The 17,336-nt window shown below is 36.9% G+C and overlaps 1 protein-coding gene across 11 annotated transcripts in view; it reads left to right on the top strand.

Moving 5' to 3' along the window:
- Window positions 1-17,336, top strand: part of PHF21A (PHD finger protein 21A) — a 137,390-nt gene that overhangs the window by 106,570 nt on the left and 13,484 nt on the right. For 5 of the 11 annotated variants that reach the window (XM_067462743.1, XM_067462741.1, XM_067462740.1 and 2 more), the window contains 7 exons: window positions 3,642-3,941; window positions 6,554-6,652; window positions 8,190-8,241; window positions 8,904-8,983; window positions 9,581-9,641; window positions 11,236-11,319; window positions 12,845-13,008. In XM_067462743.1, the coding sequence (XP_067318844.1) occupies window positions 3,642-3,941; window positions 6,554-6,652; window positions 8,190-8,241; window positions 8,904-8,983; window positions 9,581-9,641; window positions 11,236-11,319; window positions 12,845-13,008 (840 nt within the window). Of the gene's footprint in view, window positions 1-3,641; window positions 3,942-6,553; window positions 6,653-8,189; window positions 8,242-8,903; window positions 8,984-9,580; window positions 9,642-11,235; window positions 11,320-12,771; window positions 12,795-12,844; window positions 13,009-17,336 lie in introns of all 11 variants that reach the window. The other 6 variants (XM_060764009.2, XM_060764000.2, XM_060764026.2 and 3 more) reach the window with 2 other exon arrangements.

The following is a 17,336-nucleotide window of genomic DNA, read 5'->3' as shown; positions in this document are numbered from 1 at the left end:
ATAAAATAGGACAATCAGTTCCTTGTAATTTATTAGCATTTGGGATACTGTGTATTTTTCATTATTTATTTGACTGGGAAGGCTGTGTGTGCGTGTGCGTGTGTGTATGTATGTGTGTGTGTGTGTTTATGTGTGTGTGTGTGTGTGTGTGTGTGTGTGTGTATATATATATATATATATATATATATATATATATATATGAATCCTGAGCTGTTTTTCTGAACAAAGCCGAACCATTTGTAATCAATTTGATGTAGTTTGCTTTCATTTCCTGCTCCTTTATTCCAGAGGGCCAGATATAGCTTAGAAATACTGCTTAACAACTAATTTTGTGAGACTGTTCTGTCCTGTTCCTTTGTATTATAAGGAATAGTTCATAGTTAGTATTGTCAATACTTGGTATCAATGTACTTGTCATTTGTCTCAGGAGGGGTATTTTATTTTATTTATAGCCTGCATTTCTCCCAGTATGGGATAAAACTAGTAAAAAAGCTAAAAACTAAACAAGTTGTTATATTAAAGTACCATTAAATGTTATAATATGTATTTTAAAATGATTATGGTAATGATAAAAATATAGTACAATAACCCATAAAAATGATTACTTGTTTCATCATTGAAATCCTGTTTGGATAAAAAAGCCTTAATAAATAGAGACAAGCTAGACTTCTGGAACCAGCCCTGAAAAAGCTCTCTGTCATGTCCTCACTAGATGGGTCTGTAAAAGTTGTGGAAATGAGAGAAAACTCTTCTGGCTAGTTCCTATAGAGAGATGCAGTTTTCCAGATGGTCTAGACCTTATCAATATAGTGTTTTTTAAGTCATAAATAGCACTTTGAATTCTGCCCAGAAATGAAGCAGTAGCCAGTGACACAGTTTTGACAAAAGAGTTAACTTGAATGACAGCTGCTATCCTCCCAGCTTGTCCAGGAAAGGATCCTTGGAGGGGTCAGAATCATCACATGTGTAGTTTTCCATCTTACTGAAATAGGCTGGGTAGTGGCTGCTACTGGGGAAAAATTCCTACCTGAACTCTGTCCTACAGAATTATCAGTCAGTTCTCCAATATCCTTTTCTTGGATAAGATTCTAGTGTGTCTGATAGCTTCCCAGTTTCAGGAGGTTCTTGATGAGTTTTCTAAATCCATTTCAGTCTGACTTTATGCCTGGCTATGGGACTGAGATGGCTTTGGTCACCTAGTGGATGACATATGTTAAGAACTTACATGAGAATTTTGCCCTGATGGTCCTGCTCGACCTCTCAGTGGCTTTTGCAACAATTGGCCATGATATAATTTTGGAACACCTTTCTAGGATAGGATTTGGAAGCACTGTTCTGCAACGGCTCTGGTCTTTCTGGGAAGAGTGAACTTGGAAGGTGATGTCTGGGGATTTCTGTTTGACATCATGGGTGGTGGTTTGTGAAATCCCTCAGGGCTTGATTCTGTGCTCTATGCTATTCAAAATATAAATGAAATAACTGGGAGAGGCCATGTGGAGCTTTGGAGTTTGGTATCACTAATACATTGGCAACACTCAACTCAATTTGTCTTTTCCATCTAATTCTAAGGAAGCTATTGCAGTATTGGATCAGTGTCTGCTATCAGTAATGAGCTGGATGAAGGTGCCTTGGGGCACTTATAGGAACAGGGCCTCTTAGGCTCTCCAGACAGCTCAAATTGGGGATAGTTTGGGAGCAACAGATATCTGTGGCTCCCATATCCCCTGTGATGATAGTATTGTCTCCCCACACTGTATCTTCCTCTACCTGTTATTATTGTAATTGATTTTCCCTGGGCTGCCTCCCCTCCAACTTCTATGTATGACACATTACTGTTTCTTTGGCTGGCACAGCAAATTATTTTTTAAAAGACCACCAGCTTCAGAGATTATTGCAACTCATTCAGGTTTCCCTCTCTCCCCTGTTGATTTTAATGGGGCTATTGTCAAGATTCCTAGCCGCAATGTCAGCAGTCATCACCCAGTTATGAAAGAAAACAGAAATTGTGAAACTGGTAACTGGTACAATATAGATATGTCTTTCTAATGGTTTGTGCCTTTGTATTTGTCCCCAAGAAAGTTATATGAGTTCAGAAATAGATAATACATGACTGAAGAAGAAGATCATATAATTTAGAAACGCGCTCCTCTTTCCAATGCAGTTTGCCTAATAATAATCAGCTGAGGTCTATTTTGTGTATATTTCGCTTTTAAGAATATAGATCTACGAACCTCGCCCTTTTAATTAGTCTGAACATTTATTGGTCATTCAGATATATTTGCTTTGAATCTCATCCTTAGTCACAATAGATATTTCCTTTACTTCTCAATAATACTTTAAAATCATAAATTCACTGTGTGCTTCTGAGGGTGCATCTGCACTATAGAATTAATGCCATGGTTCAATGTTATGAAATCCTGGGACCTGTATTTTGATGGGGCACCAGTACTATTGACAGAGAAGGCTGATAAAACTACAGCTGTGATGGGTTCCATATAGCACTGAGCCGTGGCAATTAAAGTGGTGTCAAACTATAGATGTACCCTGACTTTCCCTTCCAAAACCAGTGTAGTCCTTTTAAAATATTAATATTACAACTTGAATAATATGAGTGAATTATTATTATTAATCATCATTATTGTTATTAAGTATATTTCTATCCCACCCCAATGGGAACTCAAGGCAGCTCACCATTACATGGCACAACTTAATACGTTTAAAAATGACAAATACAAAAATTAAATTAAAAAAATTAAATATTGTGTCATGGATGTAAGTTGAAACCCAGTTGAGATACAATAAAGATATTTGTACAGTCAAAATTGCTTTAAAAACTAAATATCTTCCTTCCACAACCTCCCCAGCAGTGTGCCTCTCATCCTCCCTCAAATGCCTACTGGCACAGGAATGTCTTCATTTGCATGCAGAAGGCAAGCAGGGATGGGGCCATCCTGGTCTCTCTTGGGAGAAAGTTCCAAAGTCTGGGAGCAGCCACTAAAAAGGACCTCTCCTGTGTTTCCAACAAGCACACTTGAGTGAGTGGTGAGACAGAGAGAAGGAGCACTCACGAACTGCGATCCTGTGTTTTCAGGGAAAGTGTGACCCCCATCTAACGCAAGCTGACTCCCTATTTCCAGATCTGTCTTTCAACTGACCGGGAGCACCTCTGCCTTGTCTGAATTAAGCTTTTATTTTTTTGCCCTAATCCTTTCCATTACAGCCAGGTCTCGGTTTAGCATGGGAACAACTTCTTTAGAATTAGATGGACAGGAATAGTAGAATTGGGTGTCATCTGCATAAAGATGGCACCGCACTCCAAAACTCCGGATGACCTTTCCCAGCAGTTTGATGTAGATGTTAAATAGCATGGAGGAACAGGAATGAACCCCGAGGGACCCCACAGGCCATTGAACTGAACAGCTTCTACATACATTAACTGTGGTAGTATTATAGAAATATACATCTATATATGATATTAACATACTAGGAGTTATTTCCATTAATCAGGCATCATATCTGGGTTAAAATAAATGCTGTGCTGTAATTAATCATTTGTGCTGATTATTAATACAGTTTACTGTATTAAATATTTTTAAATACAGATGAATGTGGGTTTCTCTCTTTCTTGTGTCTGTGCATAGGTTCGACCCAAGCCAGTTGCCCAAAACAACATCCCTATAGCCCCAGCCCCACCACCTCCGATGCTTGCTGCTCCTCAACTTCTTCAAAGGCCTGTGATGCTGACAACAAAATTCACACCCACCTCCTTACCCTCCTCACAGAATTCTATACACCCGGTCCGTGTTGTCAACGGGCAAACAGCAACCATAGCCAAAACGTTTCCAATGGCACAACTCACCAGCATTGTTATAGCAGCCCCGGGTACCAGGCTTGCTGGGCCTCAGACTCTACAGATCAGTAAACCAAATGTTGAAAAACAGGTAAAGAAATAGAGAAATGCATACTTTGTAAGAGCTAAAACCTTCCACTGGGTTTAAATTATTGTGATTTTACATTGCTTGATGTTTATTTATATTGTTTCCTGTATTTTATTTTTATTTTTATATTTTATTGTTGTTGTATGTGTTTTGTTTTTGGGGTTTTTTGGGGGTTTTTTTGGACTTGCTGTATTGTTGGGCTTGGCCTCATGTAAGCCGCCAGAATCCCCTTGGGGAGATGGTGGTGGGGTATAAATAAAGTTGATGATGATGATGATGATGATTATTATTATTATTATTATTCTAAAATGAACAGTGTTCAACACGTCTTAAAGGCAGATTGATAATTATGTTGTTATTTCTAATACATCTGATTGATTGTAATTCACTTATTTGTCTTTTTTGTACTTTTAAAAGTCCACCAACATAATAATTTTATTAACCTCACTGACTTTTTAATAAAACTAAATTAAAGGTAGTTTCAGTGTTGTCAGTGATTTCAGTTAATCTTATGTAAGTAGCTTACAACACTTGAGAGGAAATTCACCTTTAGACATCAAAAGTGGGCCTTTTACTTGCAAATACAGACATTTAAAGCTGATTTTGAAGTTTGGTTTTCAGTACCTTAATACTTTTGCCATGCTAGATCATGCTTTGCCAGGTAGGAGAAATAGACCATTTTTTCATCACTTATATTTGAGTCCTATTAATAGATACTTTTTTCAGAAAAGCAGAAGTAGAGCCCAGAGCTTAGAAAACAGATCTCGTTGGATTTTTTAAATTTAAAGCGCACATCAGAATATTGCAAGATGTTGGCCAGGTAGTAAGGAAGTAAACCCCTGTACCTATAGAAGTGAATAAAATTATGCAGTCACTGCAAAAAGAGTGAATTCATACCTTGTATTGGAAATGTAATGTTAGAATGCATTTGTTATTGCAAAATGTAATGAATTACAAGTAACTGATGTTAGTATCTAGTTACTTCTAAGCTCTAGCAGATGTCAAGATGACTTCAAATGAATATTACAACTAAGTGTTGTGGTTAGTTCTGTCAGTTCATACAAGCTTTGTCGTACAAAGACTTCCACTGTAGGCTTGGCACTCAGAATTCTACTGAAAACAAGCAGAACTCTCGAATGAGGTTACCAAAAGCTTCCTTTCGAGCTTTTGTCAACAGGGGAAAGCTGGTTTCAATCTGGACATGGTTTTTGTTGTCCTTCCCCTAAAAGGGAACATTTTCGCAGCAGAGGGCCAAACCAGGTCACTGATTCTCACTTGGTCTTCTTAGGAAATCGAATCAAACAGTTATTTATGTTTTTAGTCTGGTTTCAATGTAATTGTAAATGATAGTTTAGCTCTTATCTTGCCTTCTTTCTGAGACTGGAAGCCTTTGTTTCCATTTTGACCTGACCACAGTTTGTTGTTTATGTCCAAATCAAGAATGGCAGTTACTACTAGCTATGTTTTATCTGCATATATCAGGAATATTAGCTGTGACCTGAGTTAATATCAAAACAATGCATATGTGAGACAAATCAGCTTGTCTCTCTTAAATGTAGCAAAACATTTTCCAGTTCCTCTTCATAGTTGTACTAGAGAAAGAGTAAATTATTCAAGCTAGAAGTTTGTTCATGCAACATGAAACTAGTTTAGTATTGCATGTTAAGATAGCTGTTGTGTATAGCATGGCAACCAATGCAAGTTAATAGTGTCAGACACACTATAATAAATGAGATCAACCAAAGAAGTTGGTTTACAACATCACACAATATATTTGATATTTTTCCCTATTGCTAGAGAAAACATATTGAAAATGCCTTTCTCTCCTTGGAACAGATTGATATCATTTTATGACTTCATGCCCGTGTCATAAAGTAGGAGTCATTGTGCAAGCATTTATGATGCTGGATGTAGAGAATTCTGCTATCAGTAAGCAATAGAGGCTCAGACAAAAAAAATCTCTTAGGAATTGTAGAGAATGATTTCCAGGCAAATCCTTGTTATAATGAAGCATGAATGAGAGAAATGCAGTGTGCATATGACAGCAAGCTTTTCAGGGGAAGTTATTGCATCAAGTGTAGACCTGGCTGTAATTGTTCTGTATACCAAAACGCTTTAAAAAATATTGCTGCCTACCAGCCGAAATGCTAAATAATCTTCATGACATGGTATGGTTGCTGAATTGGATTACTATGTATTGGGGTTGTGTACTTCCTTGATACACAAGGGAGCTACGTTATTTTGAGCAGTAGTTATTATGTTATTTCATGTTATTTAAAGCAGTGCTTTTTAAACTTTTTGGTTGTATTTGTATTGGATTTGCCAGAGTAACTAGAGAACAGTGCTGTAATTGACCCCACTGATTACTCCTTTCTTTCCTCAAAAGTTTTCCAGGGACCAGCAACTAGTGACTTACAGACTAGCACGGGTTCATGGACAGTGACTTTGAGTAACACTGGTTTAAAGGGCACTCTTAGGGAAAAGTTTTGTAGAATACTTTTCAGGTTTGTCGTTCATTGTTTCCTTCATCCTGGTAAATAAAGACACTGCTGCTATTTCTGTTTGTTTTGAGAAGGTAAGAAATATAAGTCTCGATACAATTGGTTCTGTTGCAGACTATCAAGCCCCAAGCAGAAACAGAAGAAAAACCAACAGAGATTCACACAGTTATGCCTCCTGCACCACTGAAGCCAAAACGAGAAGAAAACCCACAGGTAATACTAGGCCAGATACTCACAGTATTCATTTTTGGGTTGGGACTGACTATGCACTCATCTAACAATCATATTCCTTAAGTTCTTACAAAAGATTAGTTTGAATCACAGAGTTATTGTGAGAACCAAGGTTTTCAGATTAAAGAATACTACGTCTGTATTGTTGTTCACTAAATATATTCCAGAAGTAAGGCTTTTTGTGTTGTTTATAATGACTGTATTTAATGTATACCTGTGAATTTATTTATTTATTATTTACTCTATTTGTATCCTGCCTTTCTCTACCCTGAAGGGGACTCAAGGTGGCTTTACATATGGCAACTATTCTATGCCTTTGGACAACAAACAGTTAGAATACACTTAAGTTAAAAATTAAAATGAAATGCACATTAAAACATATAAGGCATTGCATTCATAATTAAAATCACACCATCCTCAATCATAACCCGGGGCCATTCCAAAGATCAATGGCACATATTTGGGCTTCTTATTGTCTTAGTCGTCTTTACCGTAGCCCTGAAACAGAGGTTAGCATTTTATATCTCAGTGTTCCAGGAGATTTAAAGGGTGTTGGCTTTAGCAAGTTCTTTCCTAAAGTAAGACTTAAACAATTGTCTTTTCAGCTGACACCGTTAGTGACTGCCTTATATAGAACACCAATTTATCCTTAGTTCTGGAAAGCGTGCATTGTGTCACCCATTAAACCAACCAATCACAAAAGTGTGTCTGGAATATTATGCCCTTCCTGAATAGCACCCAGATCCCCTTCCTCACAATGCTGCTAATGTTTTCTGATGGGAAAGGCCAAAGGTAATGGGAAGTTGCTGGTTTTATCCCACTCAGAGCAGGAATAAGTAAGAAATTTGGTCTTCTGGTTAGGAGGAGGAAGACTGGGGATAGTTTATGAGCTGTGTCACTCCAGGTGCCTTGAGCTGCTTTGAGTCCCCTTCGGGGCAGATAAAGCGGGGTAACAACAACAACAACAACAACAACAGATATTTCAGTTTGTAAACAATCTGCACCCTTCCTCTCAATAGCTGGGAAGGTAGCAGGAAATCTTTTTATAATTCTTAGTACAAATTCTACTTAGATATGTACCTGCAAAGTTAGGAGTGAGGCTCATTGCTCAACTTTATTGCCAGGGGCTGGTGCCATGTTTCCATAGTGAGTGCAATGACTGATGTTGCATTTAAACCTTCAGATCCCACAGAAGTTAGAAGGTTGAACTCCCAGTTCATGTGTTACTTTCGATAAAATTGCTGTTCTAATTCATGAAAAATCTGTGATACATTTTTGACAAGAGCATAAAAACTGCTGCAGTGAAAAGCTATGTATGTACCACTAATAAAACTTCAGTGGGCTTGTTATCCTTTTTGTTTATATGTAAGTTGTATGAAGATACACTGTGTGGTTTGATTTGCTTTATGAAGTACCTTTGATATATATAAAGGATGCATGTTAATGAGAATTTTTAAAATTAATATGTAATATGATTTAGTATCTCATATAATTTGAAGTGTTTCTTTTTCTGATACAGAAACTTGCCTTTATGGTATCTCTTGGATTAGTTACACATGACCATCTAGAAGGTAAGTAAAATATATTTTCAGGAATAGTTAAATGATGTTTTAAGTAGTATAAAATATGTTTCATTAACTATTCATCCTGCTACAGACTCATTTGCCAGTAATTTACTTTTATTAGTTTTAAATCACAATGAATAAAGTATTTAAATATGTGTTTGATTTTTGTATCTGCTTACAGTTTTACTGTTATTTTTCAACTTTGTAGTCCTTTGTTGTGAAGCAGAAACTCACTTTAGGCTGCCCATGTGGAGAAAAGTTAGGGTATAAATTGAGTAAATAAGTAAATCGTCACGCATCTCGGTATCCTGCTGACTTCTAGGTATATTGCCCTTTGTCATCATTAATTTTACAAAATGCATCAGTGGAAATTGATACACCATAGTGGATCCTAGTCTAAACTGCCAACAGCAAATCTGTGACTCAGAACATGATAGATAAAAACACCAGCTGAGCACTTTTTGGGAGTAGGCAGCCTTTTCTCAAGCTATACTGGTAACATTTATTTTCTTATTTATAAGTAGATTTCTATATTACAGTACTGAGGTTACACTAAGTTCTAGTCTAAATCATAGTTCACCACTCCTAATTTGGATAGACTGTAAAATAAACTCTTCTTCTGCTTGTAAATATTTTTATTTCTAACCTAATTTCTTTCTCCCCTCAAGAAATACAAAGCAAGAGACAAGAGAGGAAACGAAGAACAACAGCAAATCCAGTGTACAGTGGAGCAGTTTTTGAGCCCGAGGTATCCATCTATCTCTGGATAGCAAAATAAAATAACTTACTGAAAAGATTTTTTTTCAGTGTTTGTTTTCATATATACAGAGAACTATCATCAGCCTTGCTAGGTGGAGCAACTCATCATTTCAGAAAGCTGGTATGGGAGCTTGAACAATAAGTGAAAATAAGTTCTCTGTTCTGTATTTCTCCCTTTGTTTCCTTGTTGTCCCATCCTATTCTTTGAAATTAGTAGAGGCGTGACATTATTTTAACTCCATATCGCGAATACAATGTTTTCTACAGCTTTCTGCTAGATTCCAAGTTGCCAACACCAATAAATGGCTAGCCTTTTGATAGGGTTTATCCAGTGGCAAGACAGAATAGCAAGCACAGTTTAAAAGAAGCCACAAAGTGTGCTTCAATCATATTGGAATAAATAGGTATTTTTCATGTGATAAAGCCTGTTGCAAATTCATGTGTTGTTACTCTTGGTTAGACATAGTCTGTTTGGATGTTTTAATATAAAATTCCTTCATTTGTCTCCATGTGTGTGTTGTTTGTAGGTGTAGTATTTACTTGTTTAAATGCTTTACTAACTACCTTGTTTTCCTCTACTATAAAGCGCAAGAAGAGTGCAGTCACATATCTGAACAGCACAATGCATCCTGGTACACGTAAACGAGGTAAATTTCTCATGATTCTACCTTCTTGGGTATTTATTTCTTTTTCACAGTACAAAATAGACTTATGCTTCTGAATGCATACATATTTACTAAAATATGTTCATCCTGCCCTATATCCAAGGATTTCAGGGTGGTATACAGTGAAATCAGCTGAAACAATTGAAATACAGACAAAAAACATGTTTGTTCATATGACAAGTTAAACCAAAACAGCTTTACAATCAGGTAGAGTGGTTTAAGGCAATTTTAAAATTCTGATTTGAATGTAACATTTATGTTAATATACATAATATGAATAATGCGGTCCTAATGAGCAGGGATTACAGAAGATACAGAAGCAATCTGGAGGGAATAGACTTTGAATATGGTCAAAGGGATACAAGTGGGAGAGATTGTTGTGTGCAAAATATTTCGGGCTGGAGAAGAATTCTAGAGTATATCTCTAGGTGAACATCTACTGTCAGGCCATGAAGAAGCTGCCTGAACAACAGTAAACAGTTACCCTGTCCCAATGCCCCTTGCTGCACATCTGTTAAATACAACTCATTGTAATTAGACAATGTCATTCTGTGTGTTCAGATTTCCTGTTTATAAATATATTGTCTGCACTATTAGGAAATAATCACTGGTTGTTGATTTACATGAACATGAATTGAATAGTGTAGCAATCAAGATGTTTCTAATAATATCCACAGGAATGCTTAAACATTCTCTGCACCCAAGTTCTTCTTTAGACTTTGGAATTCTAAGTTGTGATCTTGATTGTAGACTGTCACCAATGCATTAGTGATTTGCTGTTCTTCTGTCCAGATTTTGGTACATGTGTAGTTTTCTGTTTTTTCCCACACATACAAGCACATACAACTGATTCACAGTGATTAAAACATTGTGCAAACAGAAAACTGGATTCCGTAATCTGGACACATTAGGATTCCCTGTACACCATCAGTGTGTTGAACTGTCATCCCCTTAAGGGTTTGAGAGAGTTATGCAAATTCAGAACAGCAGCAAACTGCATATAAGTCAGATATGAAATTAATTTTAGAAGTTTTCCATATGAAACTGAAAGACAGGCGGAATGTTATTTGGAGCAGAGGAAGCTCACAGAAATAGCAAAAAGGGGGACACTGGCTCCTCGCAGATGATCCCAGGTGCATTGCTATTACGATGAGCATATTTACATGCTAAACACACATATCTAATTTTATAAAAGGAAACCAAAATTGTATTTGGAACAATGTGACAGGAATATAACTCCCACAAGATTTAAGTACTCGACTTTCACTTTCAGTCTTTTCATATCTTCTGCTGTGCAAGAAGTAGACTATTTGAGTTTTTAAAATAGAACTGGTGCCAACCTAGATAGTTTTATTCTTGGTATTGATGAGATCAAAATGGAATCAATGTAGGTGTCCTCAATTCTTAACATTCCTGCAGAAGATCTGCTGTTGGGTACCAATTACTACACCTTGAATACTCATGTATATTTTGTGTCTGAGACAAGATGCTGTTGATTGATTCAAGTTTGGTGGTTGCTAGCCAGGTGTAAAGTAGTGCTGAGTTTGACTTTGAAATTTGTGCTTACTTCATTCAGTCCTGAATATCAGAGTTGAGCACTGTGGTGTAAATCCATTTGCTGGTCACAACTGGAGTAGACACACTGAATCTATGGGGCTTGGTGAGTCAGTTCCATTAATTCAGTGGGCTTACTCTGATATTGTTTATCAGACCTTGACTTCCCTTAATGCTCTGTAATACACTTCCTCTGGTCTTGGGCCTACTGCTCAGAACAAAATAATGAGCAAGTCAGTTCAGCATTTCAAGGAACACATGATGCAAGTTGTATATTTCAAAAGTATATTTTCAATGTTTTGTAGTTAAAATGTGGAATGAAAAAAGTGAGGCATTGTGTCAATGTGTACATGAGAATGTGGGTGGTTAAGTGACAGTTTCAGTTACGTATGTTGTCTTTTTATATTTAACTCACTGATATAATAGTGCCTGAACATCTTTTCACATTTTGAAAATTAGATCATCACCTTATCCTGAGATGGTTTCCCTTTTTCTCAGATCGTTACTGTAATTGCTGATGAAGAGTTCAGCCCATAGTATATTTAGGCAGAAGATCAAATGTTCAAAAGAGTGTTTCTTTCCTTGAATATTTTGATGCTTTTCTAAAGCAAATTTGGATGCATTTTGGTTTTGTGCTGTTCTTGGCATCTTTACGTTAGGCACCCTAAGAATACTGGCTTTCCAGTAGCCTGGTAAAAGTATTGAACTGCCAAAAATGTTTCTTAAAAATGCTGAATTCTTTACTTCTGTTCCTTCAATCTCTCAGTATCTTTACAACTGCTAACATATTTTTATAGTTTCCTCTCTCTGAGAACATCTCTCTTTTCAGATTTCAAAGTGGTAGTAGTACTGCAGAAAACAAAGACTTGGCCAGCTAGAATGTTATGGTTCCATTAAGATCAATAGCAGATTTTATTGTTGAGTTACCTTTTCCTATAGTTCTATTAACATTTTATTTGTATATTTCCTCAGCTCTGTATATCCATAGAAATTAAAGTGGGCTGTGGTATTAGATAATCGTGGTCTCTGGTATTGGAATTAGATAAGTTGTCTCTGGTATTGAGGACGATGTGATAGAAGGGTGATATTTAAATGTATGTTTCACCTTAAGTTCAGAATTATTTCTGATTTTTAAAAGGTAATTAAACTCTTTTTACTATGTCTCCGGAATGACTGTAACAGACTCTACATTCTTTCCCAAATGAGAACATTATATGTCAGATCTCTAGAAAAAAAGGTTTAGAAAAAGGGTCATAGTGTGACAGAGATAACTTGGTAAATCAAAGTGATAGCGATCATGGTCATTTTTCATTTGGAGGAAGAAAGTTTTAAAATTGTAGACATTACATAGTGGACACAGTGCAGGTATATTGGGAGCAATGCTCTTTGTCCTTCTGAAAAGCTGTGTTCTCTCTCCTGTGATACTATCCTTCTTTGCACAATTCTCTTTGTAAAATGTCTTTTAAAACTAACTTTACATCTTTACTTGGCTTTTTCTCACTCGTGCCTATTACACTAACTTCTCTTCTGTCCTACATCACTTCCTTTTCCATGCTAGCCAATGAGGAGCACTGGCCAAAGGTATGTAAGATTATCTTCCCCCTTTTTTGTTCCCTTTTGTTAATATGTAGGTCGTCCACCTAAATACAACACGGTGCTGGGGTTTGGGGCTCTGACCCCCACATCCCCTCTGTCCAGTCATCCTGACTCCCCTGAAAATGAAAAGACAGAGACCACATTTACTTTCCCCGCAACTGTTCAGCCTGTGTCTTTGCCCAGTCCCAGCTCCACAGACGTAAGTAATCCTTCCTGAAGGTTTTGCTCTTTGAGGAGACCATGCAGAGCAGCTTATAATGAAACGTCAATATTTGTTTCTGTGGATGTGGCAGTATTAAAGTGAGCCAAGATTACTGTCCTTCTTTAGGCCCTTCCACTCCCTTTTTTACACTTATTCTCTTCCTCCCAGCTATACATACATTTTGCAGTTTTGTGGTATCCATAGAAAATGCCAGAATGTACTGGGATGTACATTTTGCCCTCTTCCCTCATTCCCAATACAAATGGAGGGAGATGTAATAAAATAAATATAGTGTGTATATTTCAGCAATGTAGTGGTAGAAGCAAATATGTCCTGCCATCATGAAGCTACTGGGACAACTTAGAATAATGGGTGATTCAGTGAGGAAAGAAGGAACTTTCCAAATTGTTCATGTTCAACAGAACTTGAGAGAACAGTAGAGACAATTGTCCTCATTGACAGCTCCCTGTTATCTGTAGATGTCTATGTACCTAACAGTTTGAGGAAAGAAATGTTCCCTACTGTGAAAGCATCCCTCCATGAAATACAGACTCTTCTGTGCGGTTTGCCACAGTTATTTTGAGTTGAAACCTATCTAACCCTAGGCTTATCCTCAGCACTAACTCATATAAGGAAAGCTACCGTTCTCTGGATTTAAATTATGGTCAAATTTCACCACTTATCTTGCCTTTGTTTCCTCATCTTAAATTAGCTCCATGTTTGTTTTAAGACACAACTAATGAACACATTTTACATGCAACTAGACATTTGTAATTTAAGTTTTGTGTTCTGTTGTGACGTAAATGTTCCACCAGTGTGATTTTATATTGCAGAACATCTTCATAAATTCATCCATATGAAGAGTATTCTGACATGACGATATCTGTCTGTATAGTTCTAGCCAAATAAACAACCCTTATGTTCTCTGTACGATTGATTTAGCAAAAAGTATAACACTATGTAACACGATTTTTGTTCCTGGGTTATAAATGTCATTTCCTAATTTGTTCTATCATAAAAACATGGGAAAAGTTTATTAAACTGCAAAAACTTTGTTTCTGCGGGACATCCTGCAGCACGTTTTGCTATAGTTTATCAATGAATATCTCCTAGAGTGTCAACCAATTCAACGTAGTTTGTGGCAGCCACAAAAATGAAGTTTCTGGAGTATAACAACTACTTTCAAAGTAAGTACCACACAGTTAAAGAGGAAATAACACTTTCAAATCAGGAACAGATTTTTTTTCAAATTTTGTTACATAGTGTAATTAACTTGTACTGTTTCCATAAAATGTCTGTGCTCTTTGTGCAGAGCCATAGCCAACCATTATGTGAACATTGCTTTCATTTATATAATATTCCAAATTGCCAGAAGACTTTAGTGGGGAAAAATCAGTACAAGAGAGATTTTGCTTTCATTGTTTTCTTTCTTACCTTCTCTTGTCTCTCTCTCTCACACACACTCCCTCACACACTTTTATCCTATTTCTAGAAATTATAAAAGTTTCAATAAAGCTGGTGATGCTAATGTATGATTTAAATAAAATCTGTAGTCTGTGACCTTTTGTTCATTGCTGCTTCACTTGATAATTTTCTGAGTTTTCACATATGATATAATTATACACTGTCCAAGGTTCTAGTCTAGTTTGCATTACAGTCACAAAACACACAAATGTATCACTTCAGACATTAAATACATTCTCCCTACTGCCATGATGTTTGATAACTCTAATGCTGAAATCTTCTAAGCGTCTCCACCTGGAGATGTTTCTCAGAACTGCAGCACTCAGTAGGCATTCAGTAGAGAACATCAGTATATACTATATGGATCTTTCCTTGACGTTGTTTGTTTTCTGTGCAGTCAGAAGCGTAAAACAGAAAAAGAAAATTTTCATAACTTTTCAAGTTTAACTGTTTTGAATCTGGAACAGTTTTTTAAAATAGGTATTGTAGATTTAGCAGTATCTGAAATGGAGCAAGGGTAGTTCCCTTACTTTTTGTTCATAGCTGTTGATATTTGGTGTACTAGAATTGTCTTTTCAATTTATGATTTGGCTGAAATTCAAGAAACGGGCTGTGTGGGGTCTTATGGCCTATATGTAGCTGTAATTTCACAGTAGGAATGCAACTTGTTTGATTTAAAGACCTATTAATCCTAGAAATTATTAAAATAAAGATGTTACTGTCAAACTGTGACGGCTTGATTTTTCACACAGTTGGAACCTGTAGGCCTTGCCAGTGAGTAATCCTTCTGTCCAGTGACTGTTAGTCTAGTATCACTAAATACATTGTCCTTCCTGTTGTCTCTATCAGCATCATATGTAAGTCGAAAAGTTCATTTTCAAACAACGATTAATCCTTTCCACTTTTAAAGTTTCTGTGGGTAACTGGATGCTATATTTTAAGGACAGTGGATATCTTCCTTCTCACAGTGTAATCTGTATACACTAAATTTGAAGAGAACTTCAGAAATTGGGATTCAGGTGTAGCATGATTCCAGAGCACCCTTTTCTGTTACCTTTACTCTGATCTTTTTAGTTATTTTTCTCTTTATGCACCTCTGTGGGATATTCTGCAAATAAAAATAGAAAGTGGCAGAGGTAGTAGTTGGAAACAAAAAAGCCTTGCTAAGAAGTGTGTGACAACATCGTTCACCTTCAGTTCAGGTGTTCACAATTATTAAGGAATTCGAATTGTCAAGGAATACTGGAAAAGTTAACAGTGCTGGCAATCAGAGCTTAATGCTCTCAAGAAGTGCTAGATGGTTATGAACAATTCCCAACAAAAACATGTTTTATCTTGTTTAGTCTGGCTTGGTCACAGAAGTTGCTTTTCCATTACAAATCCCAGTTTAAATCAGGAAAAAACTTATGGACATTGGGTTGACATTGAAATATATGATATAAAATGTATTCTGCAACGCTTTTCTTGTCAGTGGAATTGATATCACTGGCAGAATAGATTCTCAGTTCTCTTGTGGGACATTCCCTCACATAGTTCTCTTGCTGGTCCTTCCCTCACATAGATCTTGCAGGTCTGCTTCAGAAAGTTGGAGGATCTGTTGAAGCAGATCTCAGAGCAAACAGATGGGTAGAGAGGAAGGTGAAGTTCAGCTTTCTTAGCAGAAGCCTGCCCACTCAAAGTTCTATGTATCCTGTACTGCCACCCCAAGATTAAAGTTATTTTAAGCATCAGAATGATGCATCAACATTAATTTCCAAACTGCAGTGTTTTATTTCCAGAATATCGCATGCATCTGAAACCTGATTAAAACAAAGTCTACAAAAGTGAGATACCTTTCTTGGCCAAACAAAATGCTCAAAACACTTGAGCGTGCTTTCAAAGCTCCACTGGCTTCATAATCAGAAAAACATGTTTGAAAATCATACGGAAGTGATTATGTTGGAATCACAGGGCTATATTATGCATCAATTGTTTCTGTTATTCATTTGGTCTGAGAGATCTTAATGCAAACAGAGCCCCTTTTTTGACTATGTAGGGACAGAGACAAAAGACAGTAACATTGAAATTCCATTAGTAGCAGTAAAGCAATGCCTCTTGGGATCTAGAATGCCTCTGTCTAGTTCAAGTGTCCTCAAACTTTTTAAACAGAGGGCCAGGTCACAGTCCCTCAAACTGTTGGAGGGCCAGATTATACTTTGAAAAAAAAAAGAATGAATTCCTATGCACACTGCACATATCTTATTTGTAGTGCAAAAAAACACTTAAAAACAATACAATAAGTAAAATGAAGAGCAATTTTAACAAATATACTTATTACTTATTAGTATATACTTATTAGTATTTCAATGGGAAGTGTGGAGGCTCACGCTTCCCATTTTGGTTGATGAGATAGGGTTGTTGTTGTTGTTGTTGTGTGCTTTCAAGTCGTTTCAGACTTAGGTTGAGCCTGAGCGAGAGTCAGGTAAATGACTTTGGAGGGCCGTATCTGGCCCCCGGGCCTTAGTTTGAGGACCCCTGGCCTAGTTAAACTGTGTTCTCAGATATAAAGATTCTAAGATATAGAAGCCAGATGGACGTACGTGTTCACAAGTGAAAAGGGTCCAATAGAATTGCTATAGGTTCTTGTGGGTTTTTTCGGGTTATAGGGCCATGTTCTAGAGGCATTTCTCCTGACGTTTCGCCTGCATCTATGGCAAGCATCCTCAGAGGTAGTGAGGTTACTACCTCAGAGGTAGTGAGGACCTCACTACCTCTGAGGATGCTTGCCATAGATGCAGGCGAAACGTCAGGAGAAATGCCTCTAGAACATGGCCCTATAGCCCGAAAAAACCCACAAGAACCTAGTGATTCCAGCCATGAAA

This window comes from Anolis sagrei, chromosome 1, assembly GCF_037176765.1.
Source record: "Anolis sagrei isolate rAnoSag1 chromosome 1, rAnoSag1.mat, whole genome shotgun sequence".
NCBI lineage: Eukaryota > Metazoa > Chordata > Lepidosauria > Squamata > Dactyloidae > Anolis > Anolis sagrei.
Note: the sequence above shows the minus strand (reverse complement) of the source record. Positions and strands in the feature narration are given on the sequence as shown.